The 22769-nt window shown below is 55.5% G+C and overlaps 4 protein-coding genes across 4 annotated transcripts in view; 2 read left to right on the forward strand and 2 right to left on the reverse strand.

Annotated features, from left to right (window-relative positions):
• Positions 1–3593: 3593 nt before the first annotated feature.
• Positions 3594–6139, forward strand: VPS37D (VPS37D subunit of ESCRT-I). Its single transcript, XM_035559109.2, has 4 exons — positions 3594–3744; positions 4542–4713; positions 5048–5130; positions 5294–6139. Exons 1-4 carry the CDS (start codon positions 3622–3624, stop codon positions 5777–5779), a joined length of 864 nt encoding a protein of 287 aa, XP_035415002.1. The 5' UTR covers positions 3594–3621; the 3' UTR covers positions 5780–6139.
• Positions 6140–11535: 5396 nt separating this feature from the next.
• Positions 11536–13305, reverse strand: DNAJC30 (DnaJ heat shock protein family (Hsp40) member C30). Its single transcript, XM_035559046.1, has 2 exons — positions 12683–13305; positions 11536–12355 (listed from the first exon to the last, which is right to left on the reverse strand). The coding sequence occupies exons 1-2, from the start codon at positions 13303–13305 to the stop codon at positions 12307–12309; spliced, it is 672 nt and encodes a 223-aa protein (XP_035414939.1). The 3' UTR covers positions 11536–12306.
• Positions 13289–18526, forward strand: BUD23 (BUD23 rRNA methyltransferase and ribosome maturation factor). Its single transcript, XM_035559110.1, has 12 exons — positions 13289–13455; positions 13542–13579; positions 13680–13775; positions 13949–14031; positions 14130–14226; positions 15053–15149; positions 15483–15533; positions 16125–16210; positions 16427–16472; positions 16759–16820; positions 17904–17993; positions 18140–18526. Exons 1-12 carry the CDS (start codon positions 13408–13410, stop codon positions 18192–18194), a joined length of 849 nt encoding a protein of 282 aa, XP_035415003.1. The 5' UTR covers positions 13289–13407; the 3' UTR covers positions 18195–18526.
• A 143-nt stretch (positions 18527–18669) lies between these two features.
• STX1A (syntaxin 1A) overlaps positions 18670–22769 on the reverse strand; it is a 106370-nt gene continuing 102270 nt past the window's right edge. The window contains exon 10 of the mRNA XM_050714738.1: positions 18670–22218. Within this exon, the coding sequence (XP_050570695.1) occupies positions 22141–22218 (78 nt within the window). The 3' untranslated portion in view covers positions 18670–22140. The remainder of the gene's footprint in view (positions 22219–22769) is intronic.

Genomic DNA, 22769 nt, shown 5'->3' on the forward strand with positions numbered 1-22769 from the left:
AAATGGCGCCAAGCAGGGCTGGTTGGACCACCAGCACCAAGGCTCTGTGCCAGACTGGGACAAGGAGCCACTGGTAGGCGGGCAGCCAGAACCCTGTCAGGGCTCAATGCATAGAAATACTTCCCAGAACTTGGAGCCTGAGGATGCTGGGGAGAGCAGCAGGCAGAAAAGCGTTCAAGAGTAGCTCCAGTGCCAGGGTGCCTTGGTGCTCTGCTCTGGCAGGGTAAATCTCTCTTGAGCTGACAGGTGCAGCAGTGTCAGAATGTGCACAAGATGTATAAATGCAGTGCAGGGCAAGACCAATGCAGTGACAAGCAGGATGCACACAGTGTGATGCAGGATGCTATGCATTGCAGTGCAAGTTCCGCACAGTGTGCTGTAGTGCAGGATACATACGTGCATGCATATGCAGGAAGCACACAGTGGGGTGCAGGAAGCACACGGGGTGCGGTGCAGGAAGCATACAGTGGAGTGAAGGACACACACAGCAGGGTGCAGTGCAGGATGCACACAGCAGGTGCAGGAAGCATGCGGCAGGGTGCAGTGTAGGATGCACACAGAGGGGTGCAGGAAGCACACAGAGGGTGTGGGATTGTGGTGGTTACTCAGTGAGGCAGCTGAGCTCCAACAGCCACTCTATCTCTCTCTCACACACACAGACACACACACACACACAGACACACGCACCCCACCCCCTCAAAGGGAAAGGGGGAGAAGATACGATGAAAAGGGCTTAAGAGTTAAGGACAGGAAGATCACTTAACAATTGTTGTCACAGGCAAAACAGACTCAACACAGGGAGATTAATGTAATTGATTACCTACTACTAACAAGCTAAAGCAGAAAAAAACTCAAACTAAAAACACCTTCCCCCCATCCATCTTCTTCTGTGTCCTCCCTCCAAGTGGGGCAGGGGAACTGGGAATGCGGGCTGCAGTCAGTCCTTGATGCTTCATCTCTGCTGCTCAGAAAAATTCAGGGGCAGAAACTTGACTGCTCAAATCCTTATCAGACCTGTTTCCAGACATTTCTATGCTGGAGGCTGGGAAACTCTCCTTGTATAGCCCTACTCTTACTCTTTACGTAAAAGATGTTGCAGTGCAGAAGCTGCGGGAAAAGTAGCACACCAGGAACTCACAGGAGGTGGGGATTGCATTCCAGAGAAGTTCTACGTTAGTAAAAAACATAGCTGAAGTGAGAGCCATGCGCTGCTACTGGAGCAGGAATTGCTCTGTCCTGGGGTCAGCCTGGTCAAGGCTAATATTTCCAGAGAAACTATCTGGTGGGAGACAGCATTTAATGCCCACTGCTTGGCCTCAGGTGTATGGTGGTTTCACATTGATGGGCAGCCAAGTTCCACCACACTGCTCTCTCACTCCTTCTCCTCAAAAGAATGGAGGGAGAAAATATGATGAAAAAAGGTAAATGGGTTTAGATAAGGACAGGGAGAGCACTCAACAACTACCGTCACAGGCAAAATAGACTCAGCACAGGGAGATTAATGTAACTGATTGCTTATTACTAACAGACTAGAGCAGTGAGAATCTAAAACCAAACTTAAAACACCTTCCCCCCCCAACCACACTTTTCTACATCCTCCCCCCAAGTGGGCAGGGGAATGGGGAATGGGGGTTGTGGTCAGTCCATGTGTATTGGTTTTACCTTGCTGGACAGCTGAGCTCCACCACAACCGCTCTCTCAGAAGAAAAGGAGAAGAAAGCATGATGGAAAGAAAAACAATGCTCACGGGTTGAGACAAGGATAATTTAACTAAGGGGAAAACAAAAAGGGGAAAAAAAAAAGAGGAAAAAAAAAACGAAAAAAAAACCCAAAGGCCATATGTGGAAGCTGGTGTGCTGATTCTAAGGAACAGTATGGAGCGTAGAGCGGAGTGGAGACACTGCAGCTAGGCTCTGTGACCAGGTGGTTCTTGTTCACACTGAGACCAATAAGGGGAAAACAAAAAGGGAACAAAAAAGGAAAAAAAAAAGAAAAAACAAAGAAAGAAAACAAAAGCCATATGTGGAAGCACAGAAAATAAACAAACAAACAAAAAAAACCACACCTCTCTACTTCCCATTAATGAGTGATGTTTGGCCACGTCCTGGGAAGCAGGGCCTCAATAGGCATAGTGGTTGTTTGAAAGGACAGACGTCTTCACAACAAGAGCCCCCTTTCTCCTTCTCCTTTCACACGTTTTATTGTTGAGTGTGACACCATACAGTATGGAATATCCCTTTGGTCAGTTTAGGTCAGCTGACCTGGTGATCTCCCCTCCCCACTTCTTGCCCACCCCTGGCCTACTGGCTTTGGAAGGTTTGGAGAAGTCTTGATGTTGTGCCAGCACTGGTCAGCAACAGACAAAACATTGGTGTGATATCAGTGCTGTTCTCACTACAAGTGCAGAGCACAACACTATAAGGGCTGCTGCAGGGACGGTTAACTCCATCCCTGACAGAATCAGTATACCATGCCTCTTTGTCTCTGCCTCTCCTTTGCAGTCACTCTCTGCCCCTGCTCCTCGCGGGGTCCCTCCCACGGGATGCAGTCCTTCCCGAACTGAGCCTGCGAGGGCTGCCCACAGGCAGCAGCTCTTCAAGAACTGCTCCCACACGGCTCCGTACCATGGGGTCCATCCCCCAGGAGCAAACTGCTCCAGCACGGGTCCCCCATGGGCGGCAGCTCCCCCCAGACCCCTGCTCCTGCGTGGGCTCCTCTCCACGGGCTGCAGCTCCGGCCCGGGGCCTGCTCCTGCGGGGGCTCTCCATGGGCCGCAGCCTCCTCCAGGCCACATCCACCTGCTCCACCGGGGGCTCCTCCACGGGCTGCAGCGTGGAGATCTGCTCCATGTGGGACCCATGGGCTGCAGGGGGACAGCCTGCTCTACCAGGGGCCTCTCCACAGGCCGCAGGGGAACTTGTGCTGCGTGCCTGGAGCACCTCCTGCCCTCCCGCTGCACTCACCTTGGTGGCTGCAGGGTGTTTTTCACTCCTCTCTCTCCCAGCTGCTGCTGTGTAGCATTTTTTTTCCCTTTCTTAAATCTGCTCTAAGAGGTACAGACAACCTTGCTTATTGGCATGGCTCTAGCCAGTGGTGGGTCCCTTTTGGAGATGGCTGAAAATGGCCCTTATCTAACATGGAGCAGCTTCTGGACTCCTCACAGAGGCCATCCCTGCCGCCATCCCCTTTCCACCCCATCTCCCCTCCTCCCCTCCCCCCCTCGCAACAAAATCCTTGCCACATAAACCCAATACAAGGATGCATAGAGCAGGCGCAGTGCAGGATGCCGACAGCAGGTGCAGCATGCACACAGCGAGGTGCAATGCAACACAGGATGCACACAGAGGGTGCAGTACAGGACGCGCGTAGCGGGTACAGGAAGCACACAGCGGGGGGCAGGGTGCACAGAGCAGGTCCTACAGCATACACGCAGCGAGGCGCAGTGCGGCGCAGGAAGCACACAGCGGGCGCAGCATGCCCGCACCCCAGGACAGCGCGCGGCGGAAGCGCCTCGCTCCCGGCGGCCCCGTTAAGGCGGGCGGGGCGGGGCGGGGCTCCGGGCGCGCGGCTCCCGGTGCCGCGGGCGGCGGCGGGCGGCGGGGTCCCGACCGTGCCCGGCCCATGGCCCGGCCCCTGGCGCCCCCCGAGGCCCCGCGCTGCTTCGCGGCGCTGAGCACGGTGCAGCTGCGGGCGTTGCTGCAGGACGAGCCCCGGCTGCAGCGCGCCGCCCGCCTCAGCAGGAAGGTAGGGGCTCGGCGGGGCTCGGGGCCTCCGGCAGCTCCGTGCGAGGAGCGGGGCTGGGCGGTCCGGACCCCGTCCCTCTTTGGCCGGGCACTGGCCGGCCTGGCGTCCCAGCCGCGCCGCCTCGGTCACGGCGGCCGCGGGGGAAGCTTTGTGCGTGTACCTGCGGCTGCTCTGGTGCTGCTGCTGCTGCTGCCGCCGGGAGTTGGGGGGGCAGCAGCCATCGCACCCATCGAAAACCTGAGCGCGGTCAGAGCCTCTGCCTCCGCTGCTCTCCCTGTTGAGGCAAAGCTGCGATTGCAGGGGAACGGCAGCAAGGGAGGAAACGGCCGAGGGATGTGCCGCAGCCCTGGGGCAGCTGCTCCCCGCCTGGAGCCCCCCAGCTGCGACCCCCCACGCCTGGGTGCCTTCCCCCAGCTCACACCAAGGTGGCTGGAATAATCCAGGGGTGCCCTTCGGCTCCCATGGGTCCTGTGCTGCTTGGCGGGAATGGAGACGTTATTTTTAAGTTAATGTAAGCCTGTTTTCACCATACTTCCACTTGGCCTGCTCTCTGCTTTCCATGGGTGGAAGATGTGTGTGCAGCAGGAGAGGGTGCCTCTCTCCTGACATCCTCATTAGCTAATGAGGCCTTTCAGTGAGCTCTGCTAACCTTCAAGGTAACCTGCCCTGTGCTGTGGATGAGTTTTCCCTAGGACGTGCCCCTTTTGAGACAGAGCAGACGGTGGGGATGGGGGGAGGTTCCATGGCTCAGAGTGGCTCCAGCTGTGCCTCCCGGTGTGAACCCTGCATCCCCGTAGTTTCAGAGTCTGCAGCTGGAGCGGGAGATGTGTTTGGCATCAAACAGTACCCTGGCCAGGGAGAACCTGTCCCTGCGCCCACAGCTGGAGGACGGGAAGGCTTCCTTAGCCATCAAGTACCAGGAGCTACAGGAGATACAAGAAGCGTGCTGGGACAAGCAGCAGCGCCTGGGTGAGTGGGGGGTAAGGCAGAGCTGTGCAGGGCTGGCTGGCATGTCCAGAGAATGCTGCATTAACAGGAAGGCCAGGGTGGGCTCAGCACCCTCAGACATGCATGGGGATATGGCCTGGTTGCGATCAGGAGTGGTGTAAGGTGTTAACTGGCGCTCAGCTGCCATGGTGGGATGCAAGCTCTGCTGTGCAGATTGCTCCAGGGATGTGTTTGGGGGCTTTTTGTTGAGGGGGGGAGAGCTCCCCTCATGCTTGGGAGTGGGAAAGACCACAATCCCAGCAGTGGGGACATGTGGGGGGAGGTTTGTTGGCAGCTCCATCCTTTCCCGGCACAGAGACATACCTGGAGAAGTGGAGCCCACAGAGTGCCCTTGGCCAGCTCCAAGCCAAGCTGGATGCCTCCGAGGCAGAGTCAGAGGTGAGTCAGATGAGGCCCCTGTGCTACTGCCCCTTCCTCGCCTGGGGCCTGTGCCCTCCTGTGTGCAGGGCCCTGGAGAACAGTCCAGGGGCTCAGCCACCTGGGCTCCCTCCATGGTCCTGCAGCTCTCATTGCTTGACACTGCCCACTGCCTGTCCTGCAGGCACAGATGGAGCAGTTCCTGGCCCAAGACCTGCCCCTTGATGCCTTTCTGGAATCCTTTTGCCAGAGCCGCACACGCTCTCACATCTGCCGGGTACAGCTGGAGAAACTGCAGGAGCTGCTGCAGAAAGGCAGGGCAGACAGGGACCCTGCAGGCCCCATGGGGCGCCCAGGTGCCCAAGTCAGCCCAGCGCCAGTCCGCCTTGCCCCGCTGTGGAGCGGAGCAACCCCCAAAGACCTCCATCTCTGCTATCACTTCGTGCCTGCCTGTCTTATCCCCTCAGAGACTGTTGTGCCCTTTGCCATGCCAGCTGTACCTCTGAAACGCCATCTCCCAGCCCTGGGAAAGCAGCCAGCAGCCCCCTGCCCTGACACCCCTATGGGCTTGCCCCTGCGCCTTGTCCGACACATACCCCTGCTCAGCCCCCGTCCTTTCTGCGTGCAGCAGCTGCCACGCCACCAGAAGCAGGAGCCACCACACCGGTAACAGAACAGGGGCAGGGCTGTGCCCTGTGGGCTGCATGGTCTTGGCCAGGGAGCACGCAGGGGTGTCCACAAGGCCCTGAGGCTGTGGTGGCTGTTGGGCAGGTACAGGGGGTGGGTACTTGTGGAGAAGGAGCTGCTTGGCTGAGGATGCAGTGGGGTAGCAAGTGTGGCCAGGCAGTAGATGCTGCACTTGGTGAGCTGTTGGGGGGAAAGATATGTCTATGTCCACAGCAAGAGGAACAGTGATGGGAGATGGGGGTGGGGGGTCAGTAGAGCCCAGGTGGGTTGGAGGAGGCAGGGAAGAGGGCTCAGGAGCTCTGGGCGCCACATGCTTTCTAAATAAAGACTTTTTTCCATGCTCTGTGTTCCCCTGTTGGCCTGTCTGTGAACAGATGTACAGGAGGGGTGGGGAGGAGGTGGCTGTGGGGGTGACACTTGCCAGGTTTGCACAGGCATTGCCCTTGTGCTTGGCCCAGTCCATCGGCATTGTGGGGATGGTGAGGGCTGCCCCAGGGAGGGTGCAGGAAGTGCAGGTCTCCCCCCAGCCCTGCAGTATTTTTAGTACACACTCCCTATCCACCCTCTTGCGCTAGTCCTGGCTCCCCAGAGACTCATCTGGGAGTCTTTCCTTAAACTCATGCAATGGATGGTGAGACAAAGCTGGGAGGAAGCAGGATAGCCCTCAGGCAGTCTACTTGCTCCCTGTACTGGGATGTCTCTTGTGCTGGTGTGTTGATGCTGTTTCTAGCCTTTGATTTGTTTTCAGGCTCTTCTTATGCTTTCAGTCGCTGTCTGGTTGCAGGGTTTTTTGTTTGTTTTCCCCAGCTGTCTATCTACCCTCCAGCTAGGAAGCCCTGTTGTGCAGACAGCTTAGAAATCATCCAAAGAAGCACAGGGCTCTGGCTTCAAAGCACTCCAAAATATGGACTGTAGGCTGGCAGTGCTTGATCACCCCCTTCACCATGCAGCTTGCAGAGTCCCATGAGTGCTCCTGCACCCAGGGAGGAGGTGGGCAGTACTGCTACCCTCACCCAGGGTACCCCACCCCATGCTCCAAACCCCAACCCTCACCTGTGGCACTGAGGCCAGTCATCCAATTTAACCAGTTCAAACAGGTTTAAGACTAAGATAAATCAGGAACCATCCACCGAAATGAATGCTGTCACTTTATTGGCAGGCCAGAAGACTGTGGTGGCTGGAATATTTGTTGTTTTGCAGAGCACCTCCTTTCCAGGGTCCCACCATGCTCAGTTTATGCTCATCCCTTCAACAAATGGTGCCAGGACATGGCTGACTGCTGGTCAGGCTCTGGCTTGCCCCACAACACTAATGTGACCAGGGAAATAAGGGGACTGAGTAGGAGCACATAGGAGGCCAGTTTAACCCTCAGCTTTACTGTAAGGAGGGTTCATGCTACAGATCTCAAGAGGTTGCTATTCCTCGAGGCCAGTGCCCAGGCTCTGGCCAGAGTCCCTGTGCAGGACACATTGGTCAAGGGTCCTGGCTACGGCCTCATTATCCCTCACTATAGGGTTTGCACTGTTGCTTTCACCCCACAGACCATTATTTGCACCTCGTGCAGCCATGGCAGGACCTGAAGCCACTGAAGCGCAATGTTCCCATACCCAGCTCCCAGAGAAGGGAAAGGGCCCAGCGGGTGCCTTGGGCATGGAGCTGAGTGCCCGGTGCTCTCTTGCAGTACTGCCCATGGCACAGGCAGGGAGGATGTGCACAACCTGTCCTGGAGGACCCTGTTGGCCCAAACCAGCATCTTTTAGAGGGTAATTTTGGTCTTTGCTTCATCCTCCTCACTGTGGCCACTGGCCAAGTCCTCTCCTGGAGCAAGCTCCACGTGGGACCACCTCAAGGCTGTGTCTGGCAGGGGCTGGGATGCAGAGTGTCCTGGAGCCCCCCAGACAGCCATCCGGGCTCCTTCAGGGGCTGCATGGGAGGCTGCCTGAGATGACTGGGAGCTGTGGGAAAAGCATGGGGACATGGGCCCAAGTGACGTGCATGTTGAGCTATGAGAGCTGTGAATGTGCACACAAGAGGGGTGCTGCTGGGCAAGCACAAGCCTTCTCCTTAGGGATCTGGATGCTCACTTGGGAGAGGAAGGCCATCACAGCTCTTCAGGAAAGGCACTTTCAAGAGGAAAACACCCCAAGGAAACAGTACGAGGATAGAGCATGCCAGAACCCAGATCCAGGCACCTGTGTGGGCCGAATGTCAGTAACGCTTATAAGCTGTGTCAGTTCCCTGCAAGATGGGACCACAATCAGCACTGGGATGGGCACTAGAGCACATGTGACCATTAATGAGGAGCCAAGCCATCCAAAAAACAGCCAGGCACAAATGGTCAGCCTTTCTACCCAGTCCCTGCCTTGCATGGCTCCCCAGACTGGGCATTCCCAGACAGTGCTGCATGGGTTTATCAGCAGCCCCAGAACAACCTGCCCTAGCCCAAGCAGCTACTGAGTCACCTTACAGTGACTGCCTAATCTGGTCCTATGAGTGTGAATCCTCAAGGTGCACAGCTACCTCTCCCAAGTCCAGGGAGGCAGAATGTCTCTATCTTACTGAAGGTAACAGTTCAAAACCACAGTGAGTCAGGAGCCTTTGCTGGGTTGCAGCAGCCCTGGGTGTCTTTCTGTCTCTAGGAGCCCTTCAGCACCCCCGGGTGCTGGCCCCACTCAGTGGGATGACATGGCTAGGCCCTGGCACCCCAGTAGTCCATTACCTTTCTTCATCCAGTGGCCCCCTGGCAGACTGGCACAAGATGACTCCCTGCGCTGAGGAGATTCTTCCAAGCCCCAGACCTGGAGCTGGGTCTATCCAGCTTGGGGCCAGGGCAGTGGTCCTGATGGGAAGCACACACAGGGTTAGTGCAATGCACGCCTCTGGGGAGCACAGCACCATCGGCTGCCTGCCTCTTGGCTTCCAGAGTACACAGGCAGCGCCTTGCCATTCTGGCAGCTCCAGTCCCTTACGCAAGCAGACCTGGGAGGACAAAGTCCTGCACAGAGCCACAGGATGGGAGCATCGGTAACAGGTAGGAACTGACAGAAGCAGCAAGGGCCCTGCTGGGGAGGACGATGCTCCTGTGCCTCTCCTTACTGTGCAGTGACACTTTCACCAGCACCCATGCCCCACGGGGCCACCACCCACCACGAGGCCTTTTGGGGGGGGCAGAGGGGAGGCGAAGAGGGGATTTGCCTCCACTTGCTCCAGGGAAGAGGAAGAGCTGCTACTGTGTGTGGAATGTGCCCCCACATTCATTCCTGTGCCAAACTGGGGAAGGGTTGTCTGGAGTGCACGCCCTGCTGGCTGTGTGGCCTCTCTGCTCCCCCCAGCCAGGTGGGTGAGCAGCAGCCCCAGCCTGGGAGGGACAGGAGACCAGGCAGAGAAGGGCTACCCCTGTCAGCCTCCCAGAGACCTTTTGAGCCACAACCCTGCTCCACTGGAGGATAAAAAGCAGGATTGGGCTGGCCAGCAAGTGGCATAGCCACAACAAACTGCCCCAGCTGGGCCTCCCTGCACAGCAGGTGCCGAGCTGGCAGCAGGGCTGTTAATAGGGAACTCCATTAACAGAGGAGTTGCCGCAGGGGATGCTGCTGATGGGAAGGGAAGCTGCCTCACCCGTCCCTACATCTGGAGGTGCTGCCAACCATGCAGCCCTTCCCCAGGACCTTTCACTGGGGCCCAGCAGCAGCAGGGCTAGGGTACAGAGCTCTGCCCAGCAACTCCAGGGCAGGTGAGCATTGGGGCTGTCCCCTTGGTGCTGTTCGGGACCCTGCTCACACAGCCTGCTCCTCTCTGGGCAATGCCCTGACCTTGCAAGGTCTCAGGTGGTGGCAGGCTTAATCCAGACTTATCTCAGTTTACCTGGAGCTTTCATTCAACTTAGTGTAGCAACAGCTAAACTCTGCTTTTGTCCTGTTTCCTCCCCTTTTCCACCTTGAGCTTCTGATGTTGGCAACTCACACAATCCCTTGCCATTACACCACTGCTGTTACAGTTAGATACTGATGGATTTCCTCTGACACTCGTGGCACAGGTACTCCACAAGGACTGTGCTCACTTGGCTAATGGAAAACCAATTGCCCCTGGCAGCTTTCCATTAGGGAAACAACTTGGGAAAGAGGAGAAATATTAAACATGATGACAGTATTAACACAAGACAATGAAGGTGTAGAAACTTCATGTGCTGGGAGGTCGCAGTAGGTCTGTGAATCTGGACTACCTCCAGCCAGTATGTGCCTGATCCAAAATCCCTCCTGGAGCAGCAGAGCACTCAGGCCCAACCAGCATGGAGGTGGTGATCTGGAGACCAGTGTCCTGGTTTCAGCTAGGATAGAGTTAATTTTCTTCTTAGTAGCTGGTATAGCACTGTATCCTGGACGTCTGAGAATAATGTTGATAACACATCGATGTTTTAGCTGTTACTGAGCAGTACTTACACCGAGCCAAGGACTTGCCTGCTTCTCATACTACCCTGCCAGCGAGGAGGCTGGGGGTGCACAAGGAGCTGGGATGGGTCACAACCAGGACAGCCAAAAGGGTATTTCATAACTTACAGCGTCATGCTGAACCATAAAGCTAGGGGACTGCTTGGGGAATGGCTGGGCATCAGCAGATGGCGAGCAATTGAATTGTGCATCATTTGGTGATTTGTTGTTGTTGTTGTTGATTACTGCTTATTGTTTTTGTTTTTTCTCCATTAAACTGTCTTTATTTCAGCCCATGAGTTTTTGCTCTTTTCTTACACTGTCCAAGCCACTCACAGTTCGGTACATAGATTAGCTCAGCTTTGGTGTCTGGATACTTCACCCTCCAATTTCAGACACAAGCACCAGGCACAGAGCAGGAGAGTCAGATGGCTTATAGAAGTGCTTCTCTATCCCCAGCGTTAAGCAGGGAGCACACTAACTAGTCTCAGTTCCTCCTGTTCTGTGCAGCACCAACCCACTCCCTGCCTGCAAGTCAGTTCATGGCTGGATACAGGGCTTGACTCAGGAACAGCCCACAGCCCTGGGCCTCGGCACTACGCACAGAGACAAAGATCAGTCTTGAAGACAAGTGTTTGGCAGGGCTGCCTTGAAAACCTTACAACCCATGATACCAGGAACTAGAGGTGTATTCCTGTACAGTACCCACTGCTTCGCATGGCTGTTGCCAAGCTCTTCCAGCCTGCAAGAGACTGGCCAAACTCTGACTGGGAAACAGCCTCTGGTCTTTCAAGAAACTTGCCTTACAGCACAAAAATGCATCAGTGATGGCACTAGCCACAGCTCTAGAGGCTTTCAATTCATAACCAATTTTGAACACCAAGCTCCCTCTGCCCTTGACATGTTGATGTTTCAGGACTATTATCCCACATAGGGGGGGAACAACAACCAAAGAGGATCCTGGAAAGCCCTCTATGTGCTCCCAGGCTGAATTTCTCCAAACACGCAGCACTTTTGAGCGCCTGCAGTTGGAATTAGTAAAATTATTTCCAGAAGAGGCAGAAAAGTCTCCTATAGCAGCATATATCCTGCACCGGTATACATTACACTCTGACATGCTACTGCGTAAGGCTCAGTTCAGTATCACGGAACTCCACAGCTGTAAAATGTTAGGCATTTTCCTTTCACAAGTTTATGTTGGAAGAAAACATAACCCGGGGTCACTGCAGTGAGACGGGAGGGCTCAGCTTCTGCACAGAAGGCGCAGCCAAGCCCACCAAATATAGTGCAAAGCAATGCAGACAATACCTCTGGCATGGTAAGCATTGCAATACCATGTTATAGCAAGCTTCATTCTCTTCAAATAGTACAGGGGAAGCTTGCACCAAAGGAAACACAGAAGTTCTTAGAGACAATCTTTCCTAAAACATTAATTTCCTAAACATTTCCTAAAATGTTCCTAAAACACTCCGTACATAAATAGGTAAATACTCTTCTGTGCAAATGATGCTTAGACACATGTAAAACACAAATAACACCACTCAGTGTCCAGAAGCGTACCGCTCCAGCCATAAAGGCCTATACGAGATAGTCTTGTGCAAAGTTCCTAGCAAGCCCTAGACAGGACAGACTGTTCTGAATACCAAAGTATTTTGGGCAGCATCTCTAGGTGGTGTCACACGCTGACTAGGACATGGTTTCATTCTTGTAGGACCAGGTTTCATTCTTGTAAGGCTGCTGAAGCTGAAATTTCTGTACTCGCCACAGAGTGAGGCAAATCCTGAATGGAGACAAAGGCAACGATGAAGTCTGGAAACCAATGCTCCCAAAATGCCCCAAATATATAGTAACAAGTGTGAAAGCATGGAGGTGGCTAGTTTCAGATTAACGGAAAACCACAGGGAGTCATTAGTCAGCATCGGCAAGAGCATCCCCTACGAACACACACAGCACACAAACACCATTGTCAATCATTTAATCTCCACTGCGGCTCAAGAGAAGACACGTGGTTCCCACCAGGGTCAAAGAGCAGCACTGATGGTGGAGACACGTCAGAGTCCACAAACCAAGGTCCACGAACCCATCAGGCACAACATCTGCAGGTCATACTGGCAGAAGGGGCACGCTGCAACCTATGGAGAAGGGCCCACATGTGGTATCCAGTGGTCATACAGTATCTGCAGGTCACACCTGCAGAGGTAACACATCACAGCCACGTACTGTGGCCACGCGCTGTCTCTAAAGATCACGGCAAAGGGGACAGGTCACAGTCTGAGGAGCTGAGCCCACATACAGTGCCTGCTGGTCGCACACTATCTCTGAAGACCGCACTGGCAGAAGGGCCATGGCACAGCCCGAGGAGCTGAGCCCAGGCATGACGTGGGTGCAGGGGCCCTGCCCACCAGTGAGCTCCATTGTCCCGTTGCAGCGGTGGAGCTGGGCTGGTGCCCATGCCTTACTTGAGGCCGTAGAGCAGGACAACGCCCAAGAAAAAGAGGAGCCCAACCGAGAGGTCAGAGACGAGTCGGAAGCGGCCTTGGGCCGCGGCCTCCTCCCGGCGGAGGCGCAGCTGCTCCCGCCGCGCCCGCAGCGCCCGCTCCCGCTCCAGCTGCTCCCCGTAGTGCGCGCGGTAGAAGGCGTCGAAGTCGAAGGGCGGCGGGACGGGCCCGCGGCGGGAGCCGGAGGCGGCGGCGCGGGCGGGCGGGGGCTTGGGGGCGGGCGGGCGGCCCGAGGGCTTGGGGGCGCCGCGCACGTCCTCGCGGCTGAGGACGCCGCGGTCGTACTTGCGGCGCAGCGCGGCGCTGCCCAGCACCAGGTAGGCCTCGCTGACGGCGGCGAAGCGCTCGGCGGCGGCAGCGCTGCCCGCGTTGCGGTCGGGGTGGTACCGGAACGACTGCTCGTAGTACGCCGTCTTGATCTGCGCCTGCGTCGCCGTGGGCGGGACGCCCAGCACCTCGTACAGGTCGCGGCGCGGACCCGAGGCCTCGCCGCATCCCCGGTGCCCGGCGCGGCCCGGCGCCGGGCCGGTGCCCGGCGCGGCGAGCAGGAGGCGTCGCAGGCGACCGAGCGCCGCCGGCTCCATCGGGCCGCGCCGCCTCAGCGCCCGCGCGCCGCCATCTTGGGTGCGGCGCCCTCTGCGCCGGCGCCTGGCGGTGACGTCGGGGCAGGGACGGCGCGCGGCAGCATGGCGGGCGGCGGGCGGCGGCCCGAGCACCGTGGGCCGCCCGAGCTGGTGAGGCGGCGGCGCCGGGCCGGGGCCGGGGCCGGGGCCGGGGCCGGGCCGGGCCTCACGCCTCCCTCTTCCTTCTCTCGTTGCAGTTCTACGATGAGGTGGAGGCGCGGAAGTACACGCAGAAGTACGGCGGGGCGGGCTGGGCTGGGCTGGGCTGAGGGAGCGGCTGTGGGGCCCGGGCCCGGCGCGCCCCTTCCTGAGCCCTCCCTTGCCCTGCCTTGCAGCTCCCGGGTGAGGGAGATTCAGGCGCAGATGTCGGAGCGGGCCGTGGAGCTGCTGGGGCTGCCCGAGGACCGGCCGTGCCTCCTCCTGGACGTGGGGTGAGCGGGGCCCAGCGGCGGGGCGCAGCACGCAGGCCTGCAGGGATTCAGCCCGGCATGGCGCTGGTGTCTGCTGCGGACTAACAGAGGGGGATGTCGCTGTTGTGCGGTGGCTGTCCTAGAGCGTTGTCTGGCAAGGCCCGTGATCTGTTACCACCCTTTCCTCCCTTCAGCTGCGGCTCTGGGCTGAGCGGGGATTTTATCTCTGAAGAGGGGCACTACTGGATTGGCATGGACATTAGCCCTGCAATGTTGGGTGAGTGGCCCCTCCTCCCCTTTAGTGCTCACTTCACCTCAGAGGTGATTGCCGAAGGCGTGAGCTTGGTACCATGAGCTGTCCTCTGTTCTGTGCAGATGTGGCTGTGGAGAGAGAGGTGGAAGGAGACCTTCTTCTTGCAGATGTGGGTCACGGCATTCCCTTCAGGCCTGGCATGTTTGATGGCTGTATCAGGTGAGTTTGTGCACCTAACCAAGCTCTCTTGATACTCTGCATAACTACATATTTTGTACTGTATACATGGTCTGCTTATGTTGCATGACAGTTGACTGTGACTGTCCTTATCTGTCACTCTGTTTGCTCCATGCCAACTTGACTCCAGCTCTCTGGGACAAGCTGCTGAGATTCTAGATGTCAGAAGCAGCAGTTTCCCAAGAGATGCTTGTCTGTGTTTTGTGGTAGTGAGCTGGGAAGAGTATTGAAATAAATAAAGTGAAGGTGGAGATAACGTCAGGGGAGTTGAGACATGCACCTAGGATGAAAACCTAAAGTATTCCTGTGACATTAACCTAGGGATTGACCTCACAGCTGAGCTTGATGGTTGATTTTGAGGTGAAGGGGAAAGAAATACTTTTCTTAGAGAATACCTCATAAAGGTACTGGACAGGAGCAGGGGCTGTCTGTTACTGATCTGAATCAGTTTGGGATTGCTCATTGTCAAAACCTGTATGGCAGCTTGTGGGCTATGCAAGGGCCCCAACCAAGCATTGAATTATTTGAGCACCTGGCCTGGGGGAGATGTCTGGTGTTTTTGTTGTGCTTGAATAAGCCTGAATAACTGCTGTGCTATGTTGGGTTGTGGCATAGCTTAGGGAGTCTCAAGAGGGATTCCTGTAGTGTCTTGACTGCAAAGTGGAAGGCAAAGTTACATGGGGAAAACTAATTAGTTTCCCTGATGCCTAACACAAGTTTAACAGTGAAAGGGAGTTCAAAGGGAGGTTATGGGCTCTGCTAAAGAATTGATGGCTCGGTGTCTTGAGGGTCTTGCTTTCTTTCTCAGTATTTCCGCAGTGCAGTGGCTTTGTAATGCTGATAAGAAGTCGCACAGTCCTCCAAAACGCCTTTATCAATTCTTCTCAACTCTTTATACCGCCTTGGTAAGTGTCAGGCTCTCTCATTCAGGCCTCTGCCTATTTTTGTGTCCTCACTGGTGCCTTTTAGGAAGACTTTTTAAGTAAATGCTACTGAAATATAAGACTAGCAGGAGCACCTATTTCCTGTCTGCATTCCTTTTTGCATGGTGCCCTGTGTTTCTGTAACCCCTGCTGTTAGCTTCATGCCCTGCTGTGCTGCGGAGAAGCTGACTCTGCAGTCTGAGCAGCTCTGCTGGGAGAGTTCTCTAGGAGGTTTTAGGAGTTGGGGGCTAGGGACTGGGTGACCAGAGGGGAACCCTGTCTTAACAGGGTTGTGATTGACTTTATTTCCCATAGGCCCAAGGATCCCGAGCCGTCCTGCAGCTGTACCCTGAGAATTCAGAACAGGTACAAGATATCACTTGGTGGGGAAGAGGAACAGGCAGAGCAAGGCAGAAAACCTGTGTGCTGTTTGAGGCTTTGAATGCATGGTATTGCCCCACGTCAGGTCTGTGTCTCTGTCCTTCCTGCCATCCATAAAGCTCTGCAAGAGCCAGGAAAAAAACAATAAGAAGAAAGCCATACACAATTTCTGCTGCTTCACAGTTTGTTTTGGGCTGTGCCTTAAAATCAAAGAAATTGACAGGACTTGATCTAAATGTGCTGTGCTGGATTTTTGCCTATGTGACGGGGTTTGAAGACTGGGCTGTACTTGTCAGCACTGTACTGTAATTCCCAAGGGCTGGAAAATCCAGCCTTGTATATCTCTCCTGGAGAGTCTGCTGCTCCACTGAATGCAGGCACGGTGGAGGAGCAGGGAGAAAAAAAATACAGCAGGCTGCTGCCTGGATGGAACTGCAGAGCTAGGGGCTTGGTGTAGGGTTTAATAGAAGCAGGGTTGACCCATCTTGTGCATACACAGTTAGCTGTGACTGAGTCTAGAAGTCTCTTGGGCTTTGCTTGTGGGTGAATGACATTTGCATGTGCTTATTTTTCTAGCTGGAGCTCATCACGGCCCAAGCCATGAGAGCTGGCTTTACTGGGGGAATGGTGGTAGATTACCCCAACAGCGCCAAAGCCAAGAAGTGAGTCCTATGTTTCTGTGAATGGGCAATGTGTGGGGTGAGGCATAGCCTCAGCAGTGATTTTTACAAGCTGTTTTTCTCTTTTCCACGATTCAGTCCTGGGCAGAGGTGACAGTTTAGATCTGACTCTATAATAGAAGATCCCAGTCTTGCTTGGGGACTGGGAATCACATGCTGAATCTCAGCTTCATGTTCCTCATACTTTTTTCCCTTCAGGTTCTTCCTCTGCCTCTTTGTTGGGGCTTCTGGCACGTTACCAAAGGTGAGGAACTCCGCCTAGCAGCAGAAATGCCTTCCTGGCTGCTGGGTTATGTGGAAGAGCTGTGGGTGAGCAGGAGTCACACCAGACAACTGCATATGCAGATGTGGCTTCACTCTTACGTTTCTTTGTTCTCGTCTGGTTTCTGTGCCACAGTTTCTGGGAGATCAGTTTACTCCTGTCCCAGTCCCTCCCCTTATAGAGCACTGTGTTTCCCTTAATTTATTTAGATGGCAGTGACCACTAGCTCTGTCTGCACCAGGTGAAAGTTCCTAATTTTGCTTTTCAGGGCCTTGGTACTGAGTGTGCTGATGGAGAAGAGATACACCAGGCAAAGTTCACCAGTGAGAGGTATTGTATGTGGGGTGAAGTTTCAAGTCCTCCCCAGTTTCAGGGGATGTAAGTGCTCAGTTTTGCTGATCGAGGACCACAGTGCTGCTGTGTGTGAAGTGGTGGGAGGGAAGGGACTGGGGGTACTGGGAAGACCACTGGCAGCCCAGATGGGCACTGCTTTATCTTACTGAAGGGCCCCAGACACAAGGAGTGTAACAGGTTGGTTTGACTAGAGGGCTTTGCTATGGCATCAGGGAGCTGCTGTTGATGCTCACCCTGGAACTTCAGCTGAGCATTCAGATTGAGGTGCGCTTTCTGTCCAGCACTCAGCTCTTCAGCTCAGCACTGTAGCATGGGTTAGTGGTGGTGGAAGGGAGGTTGTTTACAGTTCTGGTTATGTCAAACATTGATTTATTTATTTTTTTTTTGGCGGGGAGGCAGGCTGCTGTGCTTGAAACCTGGTGTTCCCTTCCATCCTCTGTCAAGTTCTTTGCTTGTCTGACTGTGCACAGCTGTGCCCTGTGTGGTTTCTCCTGCTGGCGAGGTCTCCTCCTATAGTAGTGGTGCAGGGAGGAGCCCCCCCCTGCAGCCAGTGGGAGAGACAGAGAATAAAAAACAGAGGAAAATCGTCATGGCTGCCAGCAGCTGGTGGCTGCCATGTTTTCCTGCCTCTTACACTGCTGTGCTCTGCTCACTTAGTCCAGGGGGTACTTCATCTTGGAAGGCAATAGCAGAACGGGCAACTTGTTGGGAAGCCAGAGGCTTTGTCTGCTTTGTTCAGAGTAGAGCAGACAAGGGGAAGGTGGCTGTGCTTAAGCACGCTGCTGGTATGTCAGATGTGGCACAGGGGAGTGCTGGTCTGCTGCAGCCTGCGGAGGGTAGGTATCCCTTGGCTCAAAGCTGTGGTTGGTGGTAGCCTCCCTCCTCCTGTGTGTCTGGAGTTGGACTGTGTGGGCCTTGTCCACAGTGCTCCTGAGCCCCCTTTTATCCCTGGGGAGGGGAAAGGCACCCGCTGTTTTTATGAGGCATGCCTAGGTCTGGGCGGAAATCTTCCAGGGCACAAAAGTGTTCCTCCCCAGCTGCTGTCTGCTGTCTCTGTAGGACACGGTTCAGAAACACCAAGGGCAAGTCTGTGAAGAAAAGCCGGGACTGGATTCTTGAGAAGAAAGAGCGCAGGCGACGACAGGGCAAGTAAGTTTAGCTGGGTCCTGCCTCTGCTGAGGTTGACTGTGCTACGCTGGCTTGCTGTCTGTCACCCATTCAAACTCCTGCCGTGAACTAGCTTCCCTTCCCCTCCCTGTGTGTCACACTGAGTTGCTCTCTGCTTTTCTTCACAGGGAGGTACGAGCAGACACAAAATACACAGGTCGAAAGCGCCGACCTCACTTCTGAATTGCTGTGGACACTGCTGACATGGAAGATGGTGTGTTGGCCTCTCCAGTGAGCCTCCTGTGAATGGCACAGGTGCGCACCCCAGGCCTGGGACTTGTTGGAACAGGTCACTGGGGCTCTTGCAGGTGTAGACTGGCTCAGGTGCAGCCGAACTGCCAACTGCAAAGCTGCCAGACCTGTTTTCTCTGAAGGCAGAGTGGCACAGAGTTCTGTCCGATTGGTGTCTGCCATGCCATTGCTTATCTTCCCAGTGGGGCAGTGAGCCATCTGGAGCTCCAGGTGAGCCAGAACATTATATCCAGCTTCTTCACTAAACAGTCAACAAGTAAGAAGTGTTGCTGGTCTCCTGTGTTGTGTCCTCAGTGCAGGGGAGCTGAGGTGGAAAACAGGTTTCCTGCCAGCTTCCCCTCTGCCTGCAGGCAGGTAGTCAGGCAGTATAAAGGTGTGCCTCCCATGAGGGCCAGTCTTCCTCTAGGCAGAATGGCAGAAGTGTTATCTGAATTTTCCTACGGTGATTCCTCCTGCATCCGCTTCAAATCAGGCCCACCCTGTATGCGTTAATGCTCTGAGGGTGTTGGAATCTCTGAAGTGCAACCCTTGCTGCCTGTCACTTCCTCCCCTCCCTTTAAATAGAAGTGCCAGCCCAGAGCTTTACAGTTACAAACGTTTATTCTACATAAAAATTCCACAAAATGGGAAGCTGTTTTGCACCCAAAGCTTTGGGAGAAGGAAGGGAGATTAGCAGGGACGGAAAGGGTGAAGGAGAAAAGAGGCAACAATACAATGTCATCCAGCCCAGTGAGACAGAGCAAGCCAGGGTCAAAATCCACATAGAAAACAAGGACACTTAGCTCACAGTACAGCAACAGTACAACTCCACAGAGGGCTTGGAAAGCCTTCAAGTACATTACTTACTAAAAAACAAACAAACAAAAAAACAACAACTAAAAAAAATAAATCCCCAATCCCCAATTCAAGTGCAAGCTGTGTGTGCCCCACACTGCTCATAAAATACTGCATCAACATGCTCATGGTGCTAGGAGGGCAGGTGGCACTTGGAACAGACGTGTCATAACCCAAAGGATAAGTGGTCTGAGGTTGGGGGCTAGAAAGAAAAAGTGAAATGTTTCCTCAAAGCACAACCACACTATTGGTGATTCAGTCTGTACATGCAATGACAGGCAGGTAAAAAGGAACTGAACGGGGCTTCCCATAGTGCAGGGGTAATTATTGCACCAAAACACCCTCCCCTTACAGCGAGGACAGTGAGAGACAGCCCGCAGGGCAGTGAAGGCAGCATGCTCCTCTGCCTCCATCATGTCAGAGCATGCAGCCATCACTGCCTGCACGATCCCAGCAAAGCGCCAGTGGCAAAATCACAGTGCCATCTGGCTCCTGCTGCTGGCAGTGGTGGTATCGACAAGGCGCAAGTGTCAGTAACCACACCACTGCTGTTCTTGGCTTTGTGCCTTGACGGGGGTGGGCACTGACGTCATCTGAGCTTGTATCACAGAAACCATTTCTTGGAAGAAAAAAAAAAGTCCCCTTGTGCTAGCAGTGGGCATTGCTGCGGGGTCAGAGCCTGAGATGAACTTTCTTGCCTGCCTGCCTAGGAGTAGCCCTACCAGAAGTGTTATTGCTTCCCAGAGGAGGGGGCCTAGTGCTCTCACTGGCTTAGCACAGCAGTGTGCAGATTGCGGTGGCAGGCACCAGCACTGGGGCAGAAGCAGCAGGCATTGTACATCACCTCCACCTCTCTCTCTCCTGTAGCCAGACATGCCCACGCAGCAAGGGCTATGCCAGTGCCTGCTTCCTACCCTGGAGGGGTCTCCAGAGCCTGCCTGCCTCTGCTTGCAGGGGTCCCAGTGCCCCAAGCCATTGTGCACACACAGGCTGCAGTGGTGTAGCTAATATTAGATGTCACAGGACTGTGGAAGAAGGGGACTGTGGTCTTGGATGTTCTCATGGCCACAGGTGCTGAGGGCTTGGGCTGGGCAGGATGGGGGACTGGGCTGGACATGCTCCCCAACAGTGACTGAATGCAAGCAGGGTTGTGTTGTGGGACCTTTGGTAATAGTGACAGGGAGGGCTGTGCTCAGGGAAAGCAGGACTGTGTCCTGGCTGCAGCCTGCTGCCCTGCACCCTACACCTGTGGGCACGCTGCACAAGGCCAGTGGCAGTGCTATACCAGCCAGGCAGGATGGCAGATTGCCGGGTGGGAGCAGGGCTCAGCTGCAACCAGGCCTGCCCTCGCCCTTCCACCCCAGCTTGCACTCCTTAGCCCTCAGGGAACATGGAGGTGGGGTGCGATCAGCTGCCCCTGGTTGGAACGGTGAGGCAGCATGCTGCCTGCAGCTGGAGTACTCACTGCCATCAAGTGCCCATTTTCTGCTACCAGCATCTGGGCTCATGTCCAGCCTCCACCCTGGTGCAGGTCTGCAAGCTTGGCACCAGCACCTACCCTGCTCGGGCTCCTCCACAGTGCTTTGGCATTTCATGGGCCAGCCAGAGCACCAGACTCTCCCAAGGAATACAAGGGCAGACCCCTGCTGTTGGACTGAGGCAGCAGCATGGAAGTAACAGGATAGTGGCAACATGGCCCCGCTGAGCTGCCAGCAGGCTCAAGGCCAGCCCAGAAGTGGCTGCATCCATGCAGTAGATACAGCTGACAGCATGGGGCACGTAGGTGCTGGCACAGCAGCCCACGGTGTACAGGTGTCTCCCTGCTGGCCCTGGGGAAGAGCAGGCAGCAGGACACTGTGCCAGGAGGAGGTGGCAGGCAGATGCTCAGATGTGGCAGAGATGGAAAGAGAGGTCAGGCCCTGCCCTGCTCAGGAGCTGGTGACAGAAAGGAGGAGAAAGAAGGCTGCTGCTCTTAGCTTGCAGGGTGTGGATGCAAGCCTTTGCTGCTCCCTGGGACTGTGACAGGAGAAAGCCCCCCTGCCTCCAGCCCCCAGCCCAAGGGTGCATATGTGGAGGAGTCAGGCTGGGTAAAGCCTTGCTCACAGGTAAGCACCACCTGGGGCTGTGGGTGTCAGAGCTGTCCTCAAACTCTGACAGCCTAAGCCCAGGCCTGGGGACAGCAAGAGCCAGGGCCACTGTGTGCCAGAGCTGAGAACAGAACATGGAGGATTTGGAGCAGGGCAAGCAGCCAGTGAAACTTGGGGGCCTCAAACCACCTGTGGCCTCTTGCCCTGCCAGGCCAGTACTGAGGTGCAGCACTGAGCCGCCATGTGACTGTCCCCATCCCTAAGCATCAGAAATGGCCCCAAGCAGCACCACTGGCCAGCAGCAGCAAATCCAGCCCGAGGCACCTGCACTGGGGCGAGGGCTTGCACAGGGCAGCAGGCAGCTCCACCACTAGCAGAGCAGCAGGAATGGAGCCCTGCAGCCAGGCATGGGCATGGGGAGGGCAGAGCCTGGCAGAGTGCACCCCTGGGGAAGTGCCCCATGAGTGAAGCAGCCTGAGGAAAAGTGTTTTGCAAGCACGGATGTGGCTGACAGACACGAGATCTGGCTGAAGGTGATGGGAAAAGCTGGGGAAAGTTGACTGGGCTCTGTGCTCCTGAGGACTCTGCCCATCATTGGTCTCATCTTCAGGTGTCACTAACACAAACTGCCTAGCACAGGAAGAGCAGCAGTGCCCAATGGTACCTCTGTCCCCACCTGGTCCCAGCCAGCCTCTCAGGCTGGTGCAGTGATGAGAGCTCAGGTTCTCCCCAATGGTCCCCCTCACGCCCATCACTGTCCCCTGCACCCCGCCTGCACCCCAAGGCTGGTGCTCCCTCCACACAGATGCACCGCACACACAGCATCACAAACAACCATGCATTAGAAACTGAAATGCTGCTGGGAGGCTCCGGGGGCTGCGTGGTTCGCTCCCGTGTGGCTGCAGCCCCATGGCACGCGCGGCTCCATCCATCACAAACAGTCCCGTGGGGTGAGTCTATCCGAAAATACCGCCGAAGGTGGAGGCAATGACAATACCCAGGATCACACAGCAGATAATGATCATGATCTTCTTCTGCTCAGGTGTTCCAGCACCAGCAAGGAGAGAAGGGAGAGGGGACCATGAGTGCCAAGGGCAAGCTGGACCCAAGAGCTGGGGCCTGCGATGTGCCCCATCCCTGTGTGTCTGTGGTGGGCTCTGATCAGCACCAGGGGAGCCAGACAGGCTCTGGCCATCGCTGGGGCATGGCTGGGTACCCAGGCTCCCTCTTCAGCACGGGACTGGCAAACCTGGTGGCCCACTAGATCCCCTGAGCTGCTAGACTGCTGCAGAGACATAGGAGCATGCTGGTAGGGCCAGGCTTGGGGAATGGGATGGGCATCTGGCACTGCGCTTGGGGTCAGAGCTGTACCATGCCTTTCTCTACCACCTCCACCTTGTTTTGGCAAGGGACATGGCTCCCACATCTAGCCTGGCCCATGGAATCCACCCTGTCCCTTCTCCTCCCACCAATGAGCACCCCTGCCCCATGGCTCGTTGACAGTGCTCAAGGAGCCCCCTTACAGAGCTCTGCCTCAGTCCATGTCACCAGCAGGACCCATGCTGCACCCAGCAGTGTGGGGTAA

The sequence above is a fragment of the Cygnus atratus genome, chromosome 20 (assembly GCF_013377495.2).
Source record: "Cygnus atratus isolate AKBS03 ecotype Queensland, Australia chromosome 20, CAtr_DNAZoo_HiC_assembly, whole genome shotgun sequence".
Classification (NCBI taxonomy): domain Eukaryota; kingdom Metazoa; phylum Chordata; class Aves; order Anseriformes; family Anatidae; genus Cygnus; species Cygnus atratus.